General features: G+C 42.9%; 1 protein-coding gene across 4 annotated transcripts in view; it reads right to left on the bottom strand.

The window, feature by feature from the left end:
• The window catches only part of camsap2b (calmodulin regulated spectrin-associated protein family, member 2b), a 51,518-nt gene that overhangs the window by 8,677 nt on the left and 24,057 nt on the right, over positions 1-18,784 (bottom strand). For 2 of the 4 annotated variants that reach the window (XM_015957101.3, XM_070541721.1), the window contains exons 3-16: positions 18,142-18,321; positions 16,234-16,320; positions 13,052-13,084; positions 11,925-12,063; positions 10,837-10,976; positions 9,930-10,020; positions 9,729-9,833; positions 7,286-7,355; positions 6,915-7,193; positions 2,449-3,157; positions 2,173-2,319; positions 1,893-2,109; positions 1,623-1,806; positions 891-1,539 (exon numbers count right to left, since the gene is read on the bottom strand). In XM_015957101.3, the coding sequence (XP_015812587.3) occupies positions 891-1,539; positions 1,623-1,806; positions 1,893-2,109; positions 2,173-2,319; positions 2,449-3,157; positions 6,915-7,193; positions 7,286-7,355; positions 9,729-9,833; positions 9,930-10,020; positions 10,837-10,976; positions 11,925-12,063; positions 13,052-13,084; positions 16,234-16,320; positions 18,142-18,321 (3,030 nt within the window). The remainder of the gene's footprint in view (positions 1-890; positions 1,540-1,622; positions 1,807-1,892; positions 2,110-2,172; positions 2,320-2,448; positions 3,158-6,914; positions 7,194-7,285; positions 7,356-9,728; positions 9,834-9,929; positions 10,021-10,836; positions 10,977-11,924; positions 12,064-13,051; positions 13,085-16,233; positions 16,321-18,141; positions 18,322-18,784) is intronic. The other 2 variants (XM_070541720.1, XM_070541722.1) reach the window with 1 other exon arrangement.

Below are 18,784 nucleotides of genomic sequence, written 5' to 3'. Positions count from 1 at the left end.
GATGAATAACAAATTCTTTTGGAGGGTGTTTGGCTGCAAACGTTTGTGCTTATTTTTTATTCCACCAGTTCAAAGGTCACAATTTCCACATTTTAGCTGGAGAAACAGTGGTCCTCATGAAGCCAATCGTTTTCATTTGTGTTGGGTTTTGCACAAAAACTCTGATATTTTGACATGCCACACGCACAGATAATGGTAAAAGTTTTGGCCTCTCTCACTCGGCATCAATATTAAACACATCAGTTAGAAACTGTGACACAAAGGACACATTTTATATTAATGAAACTCCAATTAGGAAAGAAAATGTTGCCGCTTGCGTTCCTGCAAATATTTGTAACTTTAACTTGCAAAAAAATCATTAAAATGATCTATAAATGATAAGATTACAACAGGAAGTCAGTTAGTATTAACAGATTTCAGTCATTTCTGCTCCGTTTGCAGGTTTAGATAGAGAACTCGGCTCTCAGCCTGGATTCCCACGTCAGTTCTCTTGTCTGCTCATCCTTCTCCATTTGCTGCTGTGGCCCCCAGACTCTGGAGCTCTCTCCCCTGAGCCTGAGATCAGTGGACTCAGTGGTCTCCTTTAAAAAGCAGCTGAAGACTCACCTGTTCAAGCTGGCTTCTGTTTGACCTTCATCACCACCCTCACTTTATTCAGTCCTTTCCCGGGATCCACTGATTTCCCCTTTTCCTATTCATTTCCTCTCTCCCTTTCCGTACATTTTTAAAAAATCACATTTTTCCCCTCATTTTAAACATATTTTAATCATATTTGGAAACCTTTTTATACTTTAACATTTAATTTTGTAAAGCACCTCGTGATTTTTATCTTGAGAGGCGCTGTATAAAAGACCGTTTTCTTATGATGAGAATGTGAATCCAAAACTCACCTTAAAGAAGAATCCGCAGCACATCTTTTGCTCCTCTCCTCCTTTTTCTCCCTCTCTTGTGCTCTCCTGATCCTGATCGTCTGAAGGCTTCAGCTGAGACAAAGACACCTCCGGCAGGTCTCTCTTGTCCTGAGGATCTTCCTGAACCTTGCTACTCGCACCTCCTTTGATCTCAGACACTGGTTGACTCAGAACCTCCAATGCTTCTGACTCTCCCTCAGATTTGTTGCTCTTTTCCTCCTTTTCTTTGGCTGCTCCAACATTCTCCTTCGCCACCGTCTCCTCTGTCTTCTCTTTATTGTCCTTTTTGTCTTGGTGGTTTGTTTCCCTACCTCTTTCATCGTGACCCAGATAGGCGAACGAGCTGTGCTGCGTTTGGGTGGAGTTGAACCGCCTCAGCCTTGGCAGGCTGTCCACTGAGGTGGGGGTGTTGAGCATTCGGCTGATGGGCGTGACCTTCAGATCATTTGGACGTGGGGTTCGAGGTGTTCTGGCATGAAAGGAGGCCGGTCGGCGCTTGATGCCAGCAGGTGAATGGCTGGCGGGACGGGGTGACCCAGAAGAGGATAAGATTGGTGATAAGGATCCCACTGACCCTCGGCCCGATCCTCGGCCCGTTACGCTGCTGCCCTGCAACTCGCGAAGCTGCCTGTGTCCACAAACAAACAAAAAAAAAAAGTTCACATGATGACAACAGAGATCTCCTTTTTATCAGATGAAATCAGAAGAAACCTGTGTGGAGATGGAGCAGGAGGCGGAATGACCCAGGCTTGTTGCTGCTGGTCCCTCATGGCCATGATTTTCTCCTGTTGCTGGGACAAACGCTGCATCTCCGTCTGCAGGAAGGACAGCGACGTGTTCAGCCTTTCGATGGAGCGCGTGTACTCTGCAAGGTCCCCTTCTCCTGGGCTCACACCTGATTACAGTTAGAACAGATTCACCTGAAACACGGTTTCTTCCTCAGCAGCATGAAAACCTTAAGAGTGTGTTCGTGTCACTCACCGCCGCCATCTTCACAAGGGGATTTAGGAGCTGCCCCGTCAGGCTTGCACCGCTCCACCATGCTGCCCTCCTTTAAGGTGGATCGAGGCTCGGGTGATGGTGTTTCTGCTCCTCCTGAGCTGGGGCTGAGTGGAGCGGTCACACCTTTTCTTTTCACCACGTTCAGAAAAGCCGTTCGGCCCATTTTCTGGCGATGCCGAGTGAAAGCTGCTTCCACCTGAGAGGCGAGAAGAGTTCAGCGTAAACTTTAAACTTTAACCTGTGTTGGGAGAATGTATACCTTCTTCTTTTGGGCCTCGATGGCTCTGCGTTTCTCTTCAAGCTTCATCCTCAGCTGAATCATCTCTGATGCTATGAGGTGGGAGGGGTCTCGAGATGAAGGGGTGACTGGTGAGGGTGACGTGATTGGCAGGGGGAGGCTGGCAAACTAAAAAGAACAGTGATGTTCACAGACATTAGTTTAGTTATGGCTCAGGGGTGTATTTATACCTATGTAGCTATTCAGAAGGGTGTGTGTGTGTGTGCATGTGAGTGTGAGACAGAATGCAGTCCAAACCTGGGAGGACACAGTCCTGGCTGAGTGTGTGTACGGTACGTTGAGATCAGAGCTGTCCGGTGTAGTCCCTCCACTGCTTCTTCCCTCCAGCTTCCTGAATTTCTGCTCAGCAAAGCTGGTCATCCGCACCAAGCCGCCACCGCCAGACCCACCTACTGAAGAGGCGGGACTAACCGTGTGCGATCTGGGAACTGTGGGCGCTGAACTGGGACAAGGGCTGCCTCTGTCTACTCCATCTTCCTGCTCAACATCGGGGTTGCCACCGTGTTTGTGTCCTCCTTCCCCGCTTCTCTCCTTCTCCGGCCTGCCGGGAAGCGGACAGGACCGGGTCGTGGTGTCACAGTCTGGGTCTATATCGGAGTAGTCTCTCAGAGACGAGGAGTCATCGTCTAAACTTTGGATGTCCTCGGTTCGAACGTGGATACCTGTGTCAACTTCATCGGTGGATGCAGAATTTGGGTCACGCTCATTCAGCCGTGCCTTAGCTGAACCTGGGTCATTTCCTTCAGCTTGGGCCCCAGGAGGGTCTGAAGGTTCTGCTCCATGCAGAAAAAAGCCACCGTCTCCCTCTCCAACACCCAGACTGGCGTGGGGCCTTTCAGTGTTGTGGATAATCTTAAGGGCCTCCTCAATGCTTGGAGGAGTTGATGGACTGATGTCTCTGTATTTACCTGGGCTGCAGCTGTCTGGTAGAACGCCATTGGAATACCTAAAACATTTAAATAAGTTAGAATAGTTCTATAGTCGACACAAATCCCGCGTATGAAGTTATTTGCACTAATCCCTCTCACATTAAATAATTTCGCGGTTTCAGGGCTCTGTCACCTGTAACCTCTTGAACCTTAGGCCTGGTTTTGAGACATCTGCTCAAAAATGACATGCCCACACTTTAATGAGTATATCATTTGAACTAAAAGCTCAATTTGATTGCTTTTGGTGTCATTTTAAAGCTAAATCAATGTGGGATTTGTTGAGATGTGTAATTAGCAGTATATGTGACACTGATTAAGTGTAAATGGACGTGGAAGATTGTAAAAAAAAAAAGTAGATTTTCTTTCTTTGCTGCCTGAAAAAATGTGATTACAGGATGAATACCTCTTTGGTGTGTTCTTGCTGTGTTGAGTGTCAAATTCCATCTTTCAGTTCTTTTTAAAACACGAACGAAGGAAGTGACGCCGCCATCGGCGTCAGCCTGATGATGTTTGCAGCCGCGAACGAAACGTTGCAGGTAAATAAACCTTTTCTGTGTTTTAAAAAGAACTGAAAGATGGAGGATGAATACCACTTTGGAATAACACAGCAGTAGCTTCACACTGCAATGTTTTCATAGCCCTACATGTTGACATTAGCCATAAAAAGCTTGAGTTTGATAAAGTGAAGAACAACAATTCTACAGAGGTTTATATAAAGATAGTTCACCTCGCCCTCAAATGGCACATCTGTGCCAAGTGTATTTGCAATGCAATGCTGTCTCTTCCACCGGCAAATTTCGGTTATTTAATCTTCTAGCCCTTTTTGTTACTATTGTAAAGTCATTCAGTGACAAATAAAGCTTTTTGAACATTATTGAATTGCTGCGTAACAGCCATCGGCTGAAGCTCCGTGACGCACCAAATACACACGAGGTTTTCTCAGGATCCCGTTGCAATATTATGGTGGTTCCACCCCTGGATGGACTCTCTGAGCCAATAAAATTACTTGCTGTCGAGTCTTTTTTTTTTTGGGCTGGCTTTTGTAAACCAATCACAGGAGTAGAGTCACTGTAAACCAGGAAATGATGAAACCTGGCGTCGGAGATTTGGAAACGCTCTCCAGCAGCTCAAAACAGCCAATAAGCATCTGGAATCAGCTCAGTTTGATGATCAGGACTTAGCATTACATGAAACAAGTGGATTTATTTACAATAACAGATTATGGCCAGAAAACAGCCTGTTGGGTCAATTGGCAAATTGGGCTTGTGCTCCAACACATTCTCACACCCAAAGCATCAAAAATGTCGCGTGTGACCAAGCGTCAAAATATGACGATCAGGTTGCCCCAGCACGTCAGGAGAGGACGCGCTATGCCAGAACGTCGGTATTCGATGCCCGCGGTGATACGGACATTTGACCGACTTCCCCTCACCCCATTCTAACCTTAACCAGCTTGCAAATGCAAAGCTTAATTGAAAATCGCTGAGTTAAGGTTAGGATGAGGGTGAGGGGAAGGTTAAATCGCTAGAGGTTCGAGGAATAATGTCCGTGTCACGTCCGCGGTGACACGTGTCCCTGCACGTCCTCTCCCGACGTGCTGGGGCACCCTGATCGTCATATTTGATGCTTGGTCATACGCGTCATTTTTCGACGCTTTGAGTGTGAGAATGTGTTGCGTGATCACATGTGATTACGCATAGCATTCTGGGATGTGCGCGGCCATGTTGGAAGCTTGATGCACCGTTAAACAAATGGTACTGTCGCAGAGAAGAAGCAGATTTGGGTGAAAGAAAGTGTTAAACAACATAGTAAAATCCCAAGAAGGATGCAGAATATACAGGGATACGTTATATAAAGACGTCGGGGACCGGGATGTGGACAAAAACAGCGTTATAAATGGTTTTGATCCATACGAAAGACCTAAGACTGGAGCACCGATAACATATTGTTGCAGCTGCAGCTTTGCTTAACGGACATTTTCTGCTGCATTGTTTGTGGTGTGAGCGGATGTAAACGTCCGGATGAGAGGTAAACGTTTTACTTGTTGGTTTTTCTAGAAAAACAATCAAAATTGTCATCCCACAGAAGAAGTGTAGCAGGAGAAGTTGTGTTGTGTGTCAGCGCGCCTGCATTAGCTTACTGGTATGTGCATGTGTGTGTGTTTTGTGTGCATGTCGTGGTTGAAGGAAAGAAATGACGTATAAAAACGTACACCATATGTAACTTACTGGAATGAAAATACTCCAGAAGGTGATTTTTGTTCACCTTACAGCTGCGATCCAAGCGAGCCAACGACACTTTGTTAAGCTAGATACTTGGTCTCCGTGGTTATGCCTCCAAGCAGGAAAACGGTGAAAAGTTAGCTTGTTTTCCACCTTTATTCCCCTGGCGATCACATGTCACCCCACAACACAGCAACGATTTACTAGAGTTGTGTAATGTAACCGATCAAATGAATAGTAGATCAATTTAAGCTGCAAGAACGAGACTGAGCGCGCTGTTTACAGTGGTAACAAGCAACAAGGACCCACACGCCTCCAGCAGGGCGGCTGCGTCGGTGATGACATCACGATCACAAGCCCTATTGTCTCTAGATGTGAGTGTGTGACTGGTTGTCTCTGTGTGGCCCTGTGATGGACTGGAAACCTGTTCCTACTGTCCCACACCTCTCACCTAATGACTAGAGATGGGCACCAGCAGTGACCCAACTCAGGAAAAGTTGTTACAAAATGAGAAATTCATCTCAACTGACACCACCAGTGTTCTAAAATGTGTCGCCTGTAGGATGGAAACATGCTGCACACAGTATTAAGTCTGTTGTGAGTTGCACATTGTTATTTTATATTAACAACCTTTATATGTAATAAAGTTTTTTGTCTTGGCTGTGTAAATTTACCTGCAGCTCTCACTGCAAAAATTATGTGCACATACTTTTGCCTGGGGGCTCTTATTGTTAATGTCTTACTTTGGTGAAACTGACTAAAAAAAAGGATGACAAACTGACTTGTTGAAAGGAAACTATGCAACTTTTTCATGTTTAAAATCATTTTCTTGAGCCAGTATAGGTTAAAATGACTCTTTACGGGGTTAATGAAATGTCACTCAGACCCTTCCAGCACATTTTCTGTATGTTTTAGATTGTGAACACAGCTGCTTTGTTTGATTTAGTGATAATCACACCTGTAGAAACTAATGAAGGCTGAGGAGACATTTAAACTGTTAGATTAATGTGTTAAAAAGATGAACGCACAGTGAGGACACACTTTTCATTTTTACCTGACCAGAGAGAATTAAACGAGGACACTAGGGGGTGATAAAAGCAAGTAAAACTGCCAAGTGTGCCTTTAAACTAAACAGTGTTGTGCTCTAGCAGTTATATCCGATTTAAAAAAGTAATATGATGAGAAATCCACAAGTTAAGCTGATAAAATTTTTGCATTTCAAGGACCAGAGTAAAAGTTTGTCCATTTCTGCTTTAGTAAGCAGATGCAAAGACATTTCCTCCCTCACCACTGCAGATTGTGCAGTTATAAGATTCCGTTTTAATAGTAAATTCTCCTTTAATAGGCAATAATATCAATAATGAATGCAATACTGCTCATCCTTTAACAATGCAATGCTAAGATGAGACCTCTTTATCACTCAACACCTTCTTGAACACTGATTTAGAGCTAGAAGTGGACTACAGCAGCAGCCATTTTCCTCCTACAGGAACTGCTTTGAAAAGCCCCAAATGAGAAAGACTCCTCTCTCAAATCCAAACACATTCCTCACCTGCTTTGGTTTTTAATTGAGAACGTGTTTTTCCGACCCAAAGGTTTGTGGGAGCTGAAGTCCTCCTCCTCCTGTATCTGTCTGCTCTGGCCGTTCACGCTGACAGGCGTTAGTGAGTTGTGGCGTCTCATCCCTCCTCGGGATGCATAATGAACTTTGAACCCCAGACCGTCACTACTGGCTGAGCGGGTAATACCACGCAGAGAAGGAGCCTCAAAAAGAGGCAGCGCCAGGTCCCCGTCTAGAGGGATCTCAAAGGAAATTCCCCGAGAAGAAGAGCTGTAGAGAGAAGACGATGTTGGAGAAAAATCATATCAGCTGAGAAATGGAGATGAGTGAAGGTTTGCTTTGATCGGATTTGTTTCACTGACCTTTTTTCTTTGGGCCACGTCCCGACACAGCCATCAACAAAGGACATGGAGGTAGATCTCTGTATTACTCCTGTTAGACACACAGATAAGTTCATTAAATGGGGAAAAATTTATATATATTAATATGGCAGCAGTAGCTCAGGAGGTAGAGCGGGTTGTCCAGTAATCAACAAGGTTGCAGGTTCAATCCCAGCTCCTAAATACTGTTGTTGCCTCATTGGCCTAGACACCTAACACGCCTTGCCTGCTAGAAGGGATGTCACGGTTACCAGTGTAGCGGTAAACCCCGGTAAAAACGTCGACAATAATAATAACAGTCTTGTTTAAAAAAAAAAAAGATATTATCTCTGTAAACAGCCGTGGCTGCGGTGTAGACGTGATGACCCTTGCCAGCCACCGTATCATCTTCAGAAGTTGCCGCACATGCGCACTTTGTAGTTTACAACCAAAGCTGTCTTGAAGCTAAAGCTGAAATAATGGCTGAAGGAGGAGATGGCAGCGTTCGAGACATTTATCAGCCCTCAAAGAAGACAAAGTCGGAAGTATGGGCATATTTCGGAAGAATGCCGAGGGACAGTTGATAGAAAATTGCTATCGTGTTTGCAGCACGTGCAGGAAAAAGTGTCTGTGAAAGGCAGCAACACTTCAAATCTGGCACATCTGCGTGACCATCACCCACAACTCTACCGTCAACGCAAGGCAAGCTAATGTTAGCATTTTAGCTAAAATGCATGATGTGAGGACTTTGGGTTGAGGGAGAAGGCAACGAGTCGCCCTATACTGCAGCCGCAGCGCCCACTGCTTTGCCTTTGAAACGACCAACAACACATCATGAAATAATAAATAGGAGGGGGAGATATTGATTTTTATTTTGTCCCACTGAGGGAAACTGTTTGGGCGCCCCTGATCTACAGGCGGGGCTGGGTAGAGTACCCAACAACTGTACTCAAGTAAGAGCAGCACTACTTCAACACGTTTTACTCAAGAAAAGTAGCAGTCCAAGAAATTACTCAAGTAAGGGTAAAAAAGTTATTGATGCTACTTGAGTACTGAGTATCATCCGATCCCATATTTTTAAAATTATGACATCAAACAGACTAAAAATAAGAAGTTTTGGGCAAATTTGGCTAAATTAAAGACTAAAAGGGAAAGATGTAAACAAATAACATCATTACAAAATAACAAATTTTAGGCTAAATTTAAATGCATACTGAGGACAATATTTTCCTAATATAAAGGGTTTATTTAGTTGTCTGAAAATTTAACACGTTTAAAAAAATACTGCGAAAATACCAAAAACATTGATAATTTTGGTCACAATAACAATGAGGTCAAATTTAAACCCTACCTGCTAGTGGTGGTCAGAGGGACCGGTGGCACCAGTGCACTTCAGGCCTCGCCTCTGTCAGTGCACCCACCACAGGGCAGCTGTGACTACATTGTAGCTCATTATCACCAGTGTATGAATGTGTGTGAATGAGTGGATGACTGATTGTGTTGTGAAGCGCCTTGGGGGGTTGTGAAACTCTAAGAAGATGCTATACAAACACAGGCCATTCTAAAATCTTATCATTTCTGTGAAAATGTGTTTTTTGTTTAGTTTTTATTTCAATATTTTTTTGTTATTTGCCCTTACAAAATGAACCCTATGTATATTATGTGCATTAATTAAGGTATGTATTAAAATATTCACTGTTAAATATGACATTTTCTCCAAAAAACATATTTTAATATCACATGAGCCACCAGAGAGCGTCTTAATTCCTTACAAAACGCACTCATTGATGGGCGCTCCAGTAGTGGCTGCTTCCTGTTCAGTGTTAAATAAAAACCTCTAGGGGCAACTTTTAGTAAGCAGAGATATAAAAATGTGTGATAACCTTTGATATTGTGGCACTTCGCCCTTTTGTTGATTGTTAGGCTCACCTGTGTTCAACGTTTCGTCTTTTTCTGCCACATCAAAAACCTGCATCTCATCAGAGGTGGATCTACTATTAGACAAAGGTAGACGATTGCCTCTGAGATTTAATAAAGATGTTAAAGATATTTTTTCCCTCCAAAATGAATGAACCCTGTCATTCGGAAAGAACAGTTACTCTGAAATGGCATTAGATGGTCTTGTTTGAAAGCATTTCAATGTCTCGTCCTGTCACACTACAATGGACTATTACATGGCTGCAGCAACGGAAGTGAATGTCTAACAAGCACGTCTGTCATCTGATAAAAACAATATCAAGAATTATGCGAGAATGAATTGAAGCTATCCAAATTGTTATGAAAAGTGAAAGAAGCAGGAAAAGAGTAAAATGTTTGCTACTGATTTTTTTACGATGTTGCAGAATAACACTTACTGGAAGCAGCATAATGGCCCATGAAAGATTTTGGCTTTCATCTTAAAATGTTTGCACACCCTCTATTCCTATTAAATTATAAGTAATCATACCTCCAGCAGTGAAGTTTTCAGGGCTGGAGGGTCTATCTGCATAGTTGTGTTTGACGGGACTGGACACAGGAGCCATATCTGTGCAGGATGATACAGACTCACAGGCTGGAGGACAAAAACATGACAAATTATCATTATTAAAAACACCAAATGAGACAAAAAATTAATATAAAACAATCACTATCTTTACTATTAACATACCATTTGGGTTGAAGACTCTGGGTTGAACGAATGAGGGCTTGACTACTTCAAACCACCAGAAGAGCTCCGCCATAAACACCAGGTAGTTACTCTGCAGGAACAAGCACGTCTTTAACTTTCTGCAGCTCCTTTTCCATTCTTATTTCTGTAAACTATAAATTATTTTAAATCTGATCTAATCAGAGCCAACCAACTGTGGCTAGGTATTGGTGGGTGTGTCTGGAATATCATGTTTTAGATTCAAAAGTGTTTCAACCAGACATTTAATTTAAAACTATCCAAACACTATCTAGAGTACACATACGTACTTTTTAAAAATGTTGGTTAAATTGTGATTTCTACTGTATTTTATAACTCTTCTCAATGCAAGATTCTTGCACACAAACATCATATGTGTTTGGATCTTTAAATGTCCCTCATGGCTCCCTGTTACCAGCATAAACTACACTGATTATGAAAACTGCTGTGAGTGGGAAAAGTGTCTGCTGTGTTGCACCAAAGAGAGGAAAGTCCCGGTCAGCGCAGACTGTGACTTGAATCTTGAACGTTTCAGCCTACGCTCTCTGCATATTTACACTCACACTGGCTATGGTGCCTCCAGTGCCTCTGAGGGTTATTAAGACACACATGTGACAAATGAGGCGATCTGAGTCTAAGGTCGGTAAAGTCAAATATTATACAATAGGATATAAATGAAACAGGACAAAAAGGCAGACGGGAGAGACGGCGAATCTGTCCTCTGTTGATGCAGAGAGTGGATCAGTCGATTAAAATTTTCCCTGTGACTCACTTTTGCCTCTGTGTAATTCCCTCCAGCAACCCCCTCTCAAAGAACATTTCTTTTCATACAGGAAACAGTTGTTTCCCCACAATTTGTCATAATTCAAAGAAAAACATTTGTTTCTACCTTTATAGAAGCATGTGCGTAGAGCATGTCCTCTAGACTGAAGTGGCAGCAGTGGTTCAAGTTGCTTCTGCAAAACTCCTGCACCAGCTGGAGGTTATACAGACTGTCAGCCAGAGACATGGTCTCCTTGAGGCAAATGTCTGCTGAGCCAGGGGAGGGGTCAAACACACACACGTACACACACACACACACACACACACATACGAACAGGGGCAAGACAGGAAGACAAAGAAAGATACGACTTAGTTTATGTTTGGAAAAGAATAGAAAAGTAGATAAAACCCCTAATTTCCAACTTGCAGCAGCTACATTTGCATCCTTCCTGATTTCACTGATTTCCAGATGAAGCCTCAGGAGTTTTCTGATGTTTCAGAACAGTAACGGCAGCTCAAACGTGCAGGATCTTTGACAAGAAGGGACATAGCTCGAACTGCCGGCGAAACTTTCCAGCAGCCGGTTTCTCCGGTGTGATGTCATCTTGAACTTTACTGCACCCTTTATTTCAGTTATTTTTAGGGCACATCCAGCTGCGGGCAAGAAACCGTAATCAAGCACAGCTTGTTTCCACATCTGGCTCAAGCGTGTGAGCTCCATGTGAATCTCAGGGACTCGACACAAGAGTTGTTTATCTTTGAAGGAGCTGGCAGCGAGCTACTCCTCTAACGGTTCCCTGTGACGTACAGCTCGTGACCAATCACGTCTCGGCCCGGGGCGTTTTTAGAATCAAGGAGAAGCTGAACGGAAACGCCTCTTTGTGTTTCTCCCTCTGGCTTTCATCCTCTGTGTTCCCAGTCCAACGTGAAATGCAGACTCACACATTAACAGCATGCATGAACCTCTTTTATTATCGGTTAAACGTACAGAAGTCTTTTGAAAACATGGCAGCTGTGGTAGAAGGGGAAAAGAAACCTCAGAGGACAATACATAATATGATTTTTTTGTTTTCAACGGCCTTCTTTCATGAGTAGAAACAGACAACGCATTGTGCATTCTAGATGGGACTAAAAACCACAATAGACAGAAAATGCATTTCTGAACTGACACTTGTTTTACGGAATAAAAGAAAGAGGAGACTTTGGTGACCCCACCTTCCAGTCTGACGGCCTGTGGGCAGTAGAAGTGCAGCAGGGCAGTGAGAGCACAGCCGTCTGTGTTATCCTTCAGCAGGCTCTCCACCATGGGGAGCGACGGGACACTCCTCTGAGCGTGCTCTCTTCTGTACCGGGCCTGAAACCATGGCAACGGCACAAAGAGTTCACTTTTATGTTTATTTGTGTGGATATATAAATACAGATCCCTTAGATTACTGGTAGAAGCATCTGCAGATGCTCTTCCTTCTGCATGCACACACACCTTAGCACGCGTGTTAATCTGAGGGATTTCAAGCATACAGCGGATTTTTCCAAACATGCAACAGTTACATTTTGACACCAACTCAACAGAACCACCTTACAAAGTGTCTGTCTGCATTTGAGTGTAAAACGATTTATTCATAAGAGCAACAGTGCTTTCTGTGTTTGGTTGGGATGAGTGTTAGTTTTCTGAGTAATGGGGAAAACAATGCATGCTGGGAAAAGGGTTTACACCATTATTTATATATATTACGAAACACTATTGGCATGAACTCAGATAATACATGTGATTCAGGGTTTAACAATGGTTTGCGGTGAGTTCGTTCTTCCTTCCTGTTGTTTTTTTATTTCTTTTTTTTTTTTTTTTTTTACATATTTTTCTACCTGCAGAAACCACATTTACTACATGTGCCTTCAGGGCAGCAGCACTCCCAGCCCGCCTACTAGCACACGCTTTATGATGGATGCAAAGGAAGTTTCAGTCGCAGCAGAGCTCGCTGTCAAACAGCCAGCTCAGACTGTGCATCGAGCTGTAAGAGCCCACGCGTTGTACTTCGCTCCGCTTCATTTGGACTACATAACTCACAGTGTCGTCCTTTTTCCCAGCAGCTAGTTTCAACTGTTTTCTGTTCCCAATACAGACAAAATAAGAGCCAAATTAAAGTAGAAATGGTTGGAGCTTATCCTAATAGCTTTTCTTTTCCCTGAAAGTGTTCCGAGTTAAAAATGATCACTATTGATGTGAAGTTGGGGGACATTTGGGTCAAACAATGATGGAGCTCGTGGTGGCACATGCAACGATAAACAAGGTAACAAGGTGGGAGAACGTGAAGGGAAGGAAGAGCATGACTGGATGAACTTACTGGTACTAATCTCCAGTACCATTTGCTAGAAGACTTGATGGTGGATCATGATTGGATAAGAAGAGAGAATGGGATAGATATTAGGGCATTAATAGGATAAATAAAAGTGCTGCTACTGCCTTAATATTATAATAAAAATTGTACTAGTAATTATTCAAACTATTTTTTATTTTATTAATTTAAGCATGTAAGATGATCATGAGATGATCTGGGATCAGATATTACCTGTCTAAAGCAAACATGCATCCATTATTAACAATATGAGAAAAGCTTTTTCAAATTTCCTGTAAAACATTTTACAAAATACACCACCTACAAAAAACATCTATCAGAATCAAATCATTTTATTGCTTAAGTGTTACCGCACACAAAATCACTTTCCTTAGTCCTTAAAGCCTCTTTGTACCGGTGTTTACAACATAACTCTAAAACTTTAACAGGAAACACTTAAAAAGTAAAAACACGTGTAAGCTGCTCAGCAGGAGTTTGAAGTTAATAAATCAGGATTGCAGACATTTTCATAAATTTTATATTCTGACACATAAGTGTGGATTTTCACCTTCAAGTAAAATTATTAGAAGTTCAAGACATTATTTGTTTCACTGAAGATAATTTTTATATGTGTGTGTGTGTGTGTGTGTGTGTGTGTACTTCCCTTGAGTTTACTATTTATTCCCTTTGTTAGGTGAAAGGATAATATACAAAAATAAAATAAGTCTCAGGACTTCTTAAGGTTGGTTTATGCTTGACGCGTCCGCGAGGTCCGCACGGCTCCGCGCGGAAAAGTTGCGTCATTTTGCGTCATTTTAACAACCACGCCCCTCCACCGCGTCTCCGCACGGCCGCAACGCGCACCTCGGAAAATTTCTAACCACGCGGATGGACGGACGTGGAAAAACATGGCGGACCGGCAAGAACTAGTATGGCAGAGGTTCGTAAATACAGACATTTGTATGATTCAGCTCTCAGAGATCACCGAGATCAACATGTTGTTAATAATTCTTGGAGAGAAATAGCTTGCACTGTCGGAAAAGACGAGAATGCTGTTAAAAATGCTGAAATGCCGTGTTGTAAACAGTAATTTTTACTTCTACTATGGTGTAGTGTTGGATGCATGCCGTAGAGCTCCATGCTGCCCCGTTCAGTTTGGGAGAATATTGGCTCACCGCAGAGACGAGCCGCACGAACCATAAACGCTGCGAGTTGTGAAGCGCGTTCCATCCGCGAGCCGCATCACCGCGCGGAAAGTGAATGCGTCAAGCATAAAGCTACCCTTACTAGGCAACAAATTGAATCTGTGTGTCATATACTTTTGTATGGGGATGCACGATGTGTTGGCACCAATATCAGTATCGGCCCAAAAATTTCATATCGGTGCATCACTACATTTATACTATTCTTTAATTTTCAGCCCCACAATCCACTTTAAATGTTGTCATTTAATAAAGTAATGATTCGTAGAAACATTATTCTGATAATGGTGCAATAGAAAAAGTTTCAGTATAATTTAATGGCGGATTCACATCTGGCCCAGTCCAGTCCGGTCTAGGTAGCGTCACACACTTCCAGGTGTTGCTCACACCTTCTCTGGAACACGCACATGTTTGAGCATGTGGATGGGGCAAATGCATACGGAGACGTGCGTGGAGCCCCTCAGTTAGTTAACAAAGGTGACTGATGTTGCTTCCTGCTCTCTCTCACTTCCACTGCTGTGTGCTCTTCACAGCAGTCTATCCTCGCACTGCCGCGGCTGGAGCTCCGAGCTGCAGTCAGAGGAGATGTTTACTCCCCGGAAAGCAGACTGATAATTTATCGTGCATGCAGGGAGCCCCTGTTTTCTGACTCTACCCACCATTCGGAGGTTCCCCCTAAAAGTAGGCATGAATATCAGCCAGCCAATCAGTCGGCAGCGGGTGTGTGGCATCAGTTCATCTCGTAGTGGACCGCTCGGGGAGAAGGTCTAAACAAAAGGTCGGTTGAGCACGGAAAGCACACAGACTACCCAGATGTGAACTCAATATACAATGGTAAAAGCGTCATAAGTAAGTAGGTTCCTTCTTTGGGAGACCTAAATATTTATCTGAATCTATTAGAAAATGTGTTATACATGAAGTAATAAATTCAGAATTTGAAATTTAATTTTTATGTAATCGGCTACAACATGTGGAGCACCAACATCCTCAGTTCCTTTGTCATATGACCAAAAATAAAACTCTTTTCACACTCTCCCAGAATGGATGAGACTAACTGAGAAATGCCTTGTGCTGGTCTACTGGTGTCTGTGTGTGTGTGTGTGTGTGTGTGTGTGTGTGTGTGTGTGTGTGTGTGTGTGTATGTGCGTGCGTGCATAAGTGCGTGTGTGTGTCTCCTCTCACTATGATTCAGAGAATAAGCTTCTGTTGAGGCTGAAGCAGCACAGAAGGAGCTGTGTGGTGAAGCAGGAGACCAGCTGACTGACACCATGTCTCCGATCCTCATCTGCAAAGCTCAGGTTTTTACAGACTGTGTTCCTTTGAACTAGTGTTCATTTAATTCATTTCAGTTGAAGAATGTTGCATCATTTAGGAAGCAACACCCCCTCTCCCCCTTATAGAAAAATGCCTGTTTGGTATACTAGTATACTCTTTGATTTAGCACACCTGCTCTTACATTTATCAGTTAGCATTAAAAAGAAAGATACATTTCACATTTATGTTATGTTACCTTTTTAGGAATGTGTCTGAGCTCCAGGCTGGGCTTTAATGGTGAAGTGGGCAGAAGGGGGTAACGGCTGACTGCAGCATGTTTATTCCAGCAGGATGACTCGTGTCACACACAGAGAGAGATTACATAACTGTGCGACCTGCAGGATGCCCCCCTTGCCCGTCACTGCTACAGCTGCCATGCCTCCTACCCTAACTCCCCCTCTTTAAGTCTCCTCCCCACATTTGTGCTCGTCCTTGTCTCTTTTAACAGCAGCTTGGCAAATCTGGCCGAGCAGTGCCTGCAGCTAGTGACTGGACTGATTTACTGGGCTCCGTTTGTGTGTCTAAATGTGGCTCGTGCTCACAGATGTGAATCGATTTAAAATCCATTAACATCACTGAGACTGGGGGAAAAAGCCTGTTTCTGTAGATAGCATGGTCTCTTTTAAAAGTTATTAGTTGTGACCGACAGAATTAAAATAAGAAAACAGTTCTCACTTTTTGTGTTGTGGCGTTTGGCTCTTGAAGGGACGCGTCTCTTAATTTTTGCTCTTCGATGAGGATGTCTCTCAGGTGCTCGCTCACCTTCAAAGGGAGAATGAAACAGACCAAAACACAATAAGAGAGAGACACAGTAGGGTCCGATTTCACACGAGCTTCCTGGCCAAACTCAGCCTCAGAGCAGGATTTGCGTCAGAAATGTGCACCAACCTGGTTTTCCTTCCAAGTCAAGTCTCAGATCTTTAAGTGGCAAGCCCAAATCAAAGACTTGACACTTCATTAATGTTTTTTTCCAAGTCCAAGGAAATTTTCAAGTCAAGCCTCCAGTTCAAAATAAGTCTAAGTCAAGTTAATGATACATTAGATCACTTAAGTCAAGTCTAAAAACTTTGCAACGCAAGGCCAAACCAAGTTTCCTGTCTCTGAGATTCAAGTCCAAGTCTTTGAATGGTAAATGTCAGGTCTGTGGTAAGTAAGTCCAAGTCAAAGACTTCTCAGTTCTCACACAACACAAAAGTCCAGTTTTAAATCAAGTCTCAAGATCAATTGAAGTCTCAGGTCTTTGAGAATTACGTTCAAGTCCATTGTAATGTCCAATGTAAGATGCAAGTAGAAGTCAGTTCTCAAGTTTTTGAGATGAAATTCCAAGTCAGTTTCATGTTACTGAGGGGAAAGTCCTAGTCTCTCCAGTCCAAGGCAAAGACTTGAGACTTCACTAAACTTATTTATCCAAGTCTAAGTCAAGTTTCGTGTCATTGCAGTTTAACTCCATCTCAACTTTGTGTCAAGTCTTCATTTTGTCAGTTAAAGGTGCATTATGTAGAAAAGAATAAAAATGACCTCCTGTGGTAAAATTTAGTTACTGAAACCCCTTCAAACAACTCTGGAGCCTTTTGCCGGCCGTCGTCAAATTACTATTGTCGGTGCTGCAGTTTTAGCTCACAGGAGACACGGCAACCCCACACTCACCGATGGTAAACAGTTACACCCCTCCTTCTTTTGTTTTGAAAGGAGAAAAATAGACAATCCCCACAGCCAGCTGGATTAGAAATATGTTTCATTATAACCTTTCATCCAAAATGACTGAAACATTAGACTCTTTTGGGATTTTCTCACTGTAAAATTCTCACTAGATTCGTACATACTGCACCTTTAAGTGTGACTTGAGTCCAGTTCTTAGATTTGAGTTTCCACCTCTGGTTAGTTTTAAAGAAGCTAGAAATATGAATTTGTAAAAACCTTTAATTTTCAATTTAAGTACCGGTAATGAAATAATTTCCACAGAACTTCCTTCTCAAGAAAAGTGAAGCAGAACACGGTCCTAACATGCCCCAATAATATTTACATGAAGTTTTATCTAAATTTTGAACTAAGGAGGCACAAAGTCACTGATTCTTAGCTCTGGCCTGCCAGGATGTTTCAGGGCTGCACATAAATGAATTCCTGATAAACCACAGAAAGCACAAAAGCTTTTTCCCTACAGACATATTGCATGTCTTATTATATTAGCATTGTATACACATTTAAACCAAATCAAGCTTAAAGAAATCCAGTTCATAGTCACGTTTCTGCGCACTAAAATCAACTTTTCGATGCTGAACAATCTTAAGATCTGATTCAACTTTCTTTCATTCTTGTCTTCAGCAGATCAGAGAAGTTTGAGTCAAGTCAGTTATCTTTAATCTGAACGTGGAATGTGGGTTAGGGTTAGGCTGTTCTTGAGCAAACATATGAACAAACTGAGAGCTGACCCTGTTTCACACCTCTTGTTTTGAGTGTATCTAATGTTCCTGTAGCCAGTGTGTGAAATAAACTCTTGCAAAAAGTCTGAGTGACCTGTTCGTTTTTAGTGCACCGCATACATTTATGGGTTTTGCTTTCACACAAGTGCGTCCCTTCATGTACCTTGTTGCTCCAGGTTGTGATTGCGTCCTCGGTGTCATACGGCAGCCCCTGGACGAGTGCGTCGTTGTGCTGTGATTCAGCAGACGTGTACCGGTTGATGCATGACATCACCCTCTCTACACTCACCATCTCCACCGTGTACGCCATCATCAGGGTATCGATGAGTGCCAGATGGGAACTCTAAACACACAGATGCAAAAAAATAAATAAATAAATAACAGTTAGGAAGATAAATGTGACCATAGATGCTGAAATTGTTACTTTATGATGGGAATTCTACGTGTTAATTATAATTAGGTAGAAAAAACACTTAGAAAAATTATCCCTCAGGCCTGAGCATCCTCCACTTGTGTGTGTGTGTGTGTGTGTGGGGGGGGGGGGGGGGAGCAGCGCAATAGTTTAGCTTCAAAATTAATGCCCTATACATAAATAAATATCATCAAGCTGCACCTCTAAAACAACTGCAGAGCCTGGGCTGCAAGGCCATATAAACCAGAGCCACAGGTCTGTAGTCATTGGGTCCTGTGATCCTTGGCTTCTCGGGGACAGGGACTACGGTGGAGCTCTTGAAGCAGGCGGGAACATGACATGCCTCCAGTGAGTAGTTGAAAATGCCCGTAAACACTGGGGCCAGCTCTTCAGC

Source organism: Nothobranchius furzeri, chromosome 11, assembly GCF_043380555.1.
Source record: "Nothobranchius furzeri strain GRZ-AD chromosome 11, NfurGRZ-RIMD1, whole genome shotgun sequence".
Lineage (NCBI taxonomy): Eukaryota > Metazoa > Chordata > Actinopteri > Cyprinodontiformes > Nothobranchiidae > Nothobranchius > Nothobranchius furzeri.
This window is presented reverse-complemented; position numbering and strand designations above follow the sequence as displayed.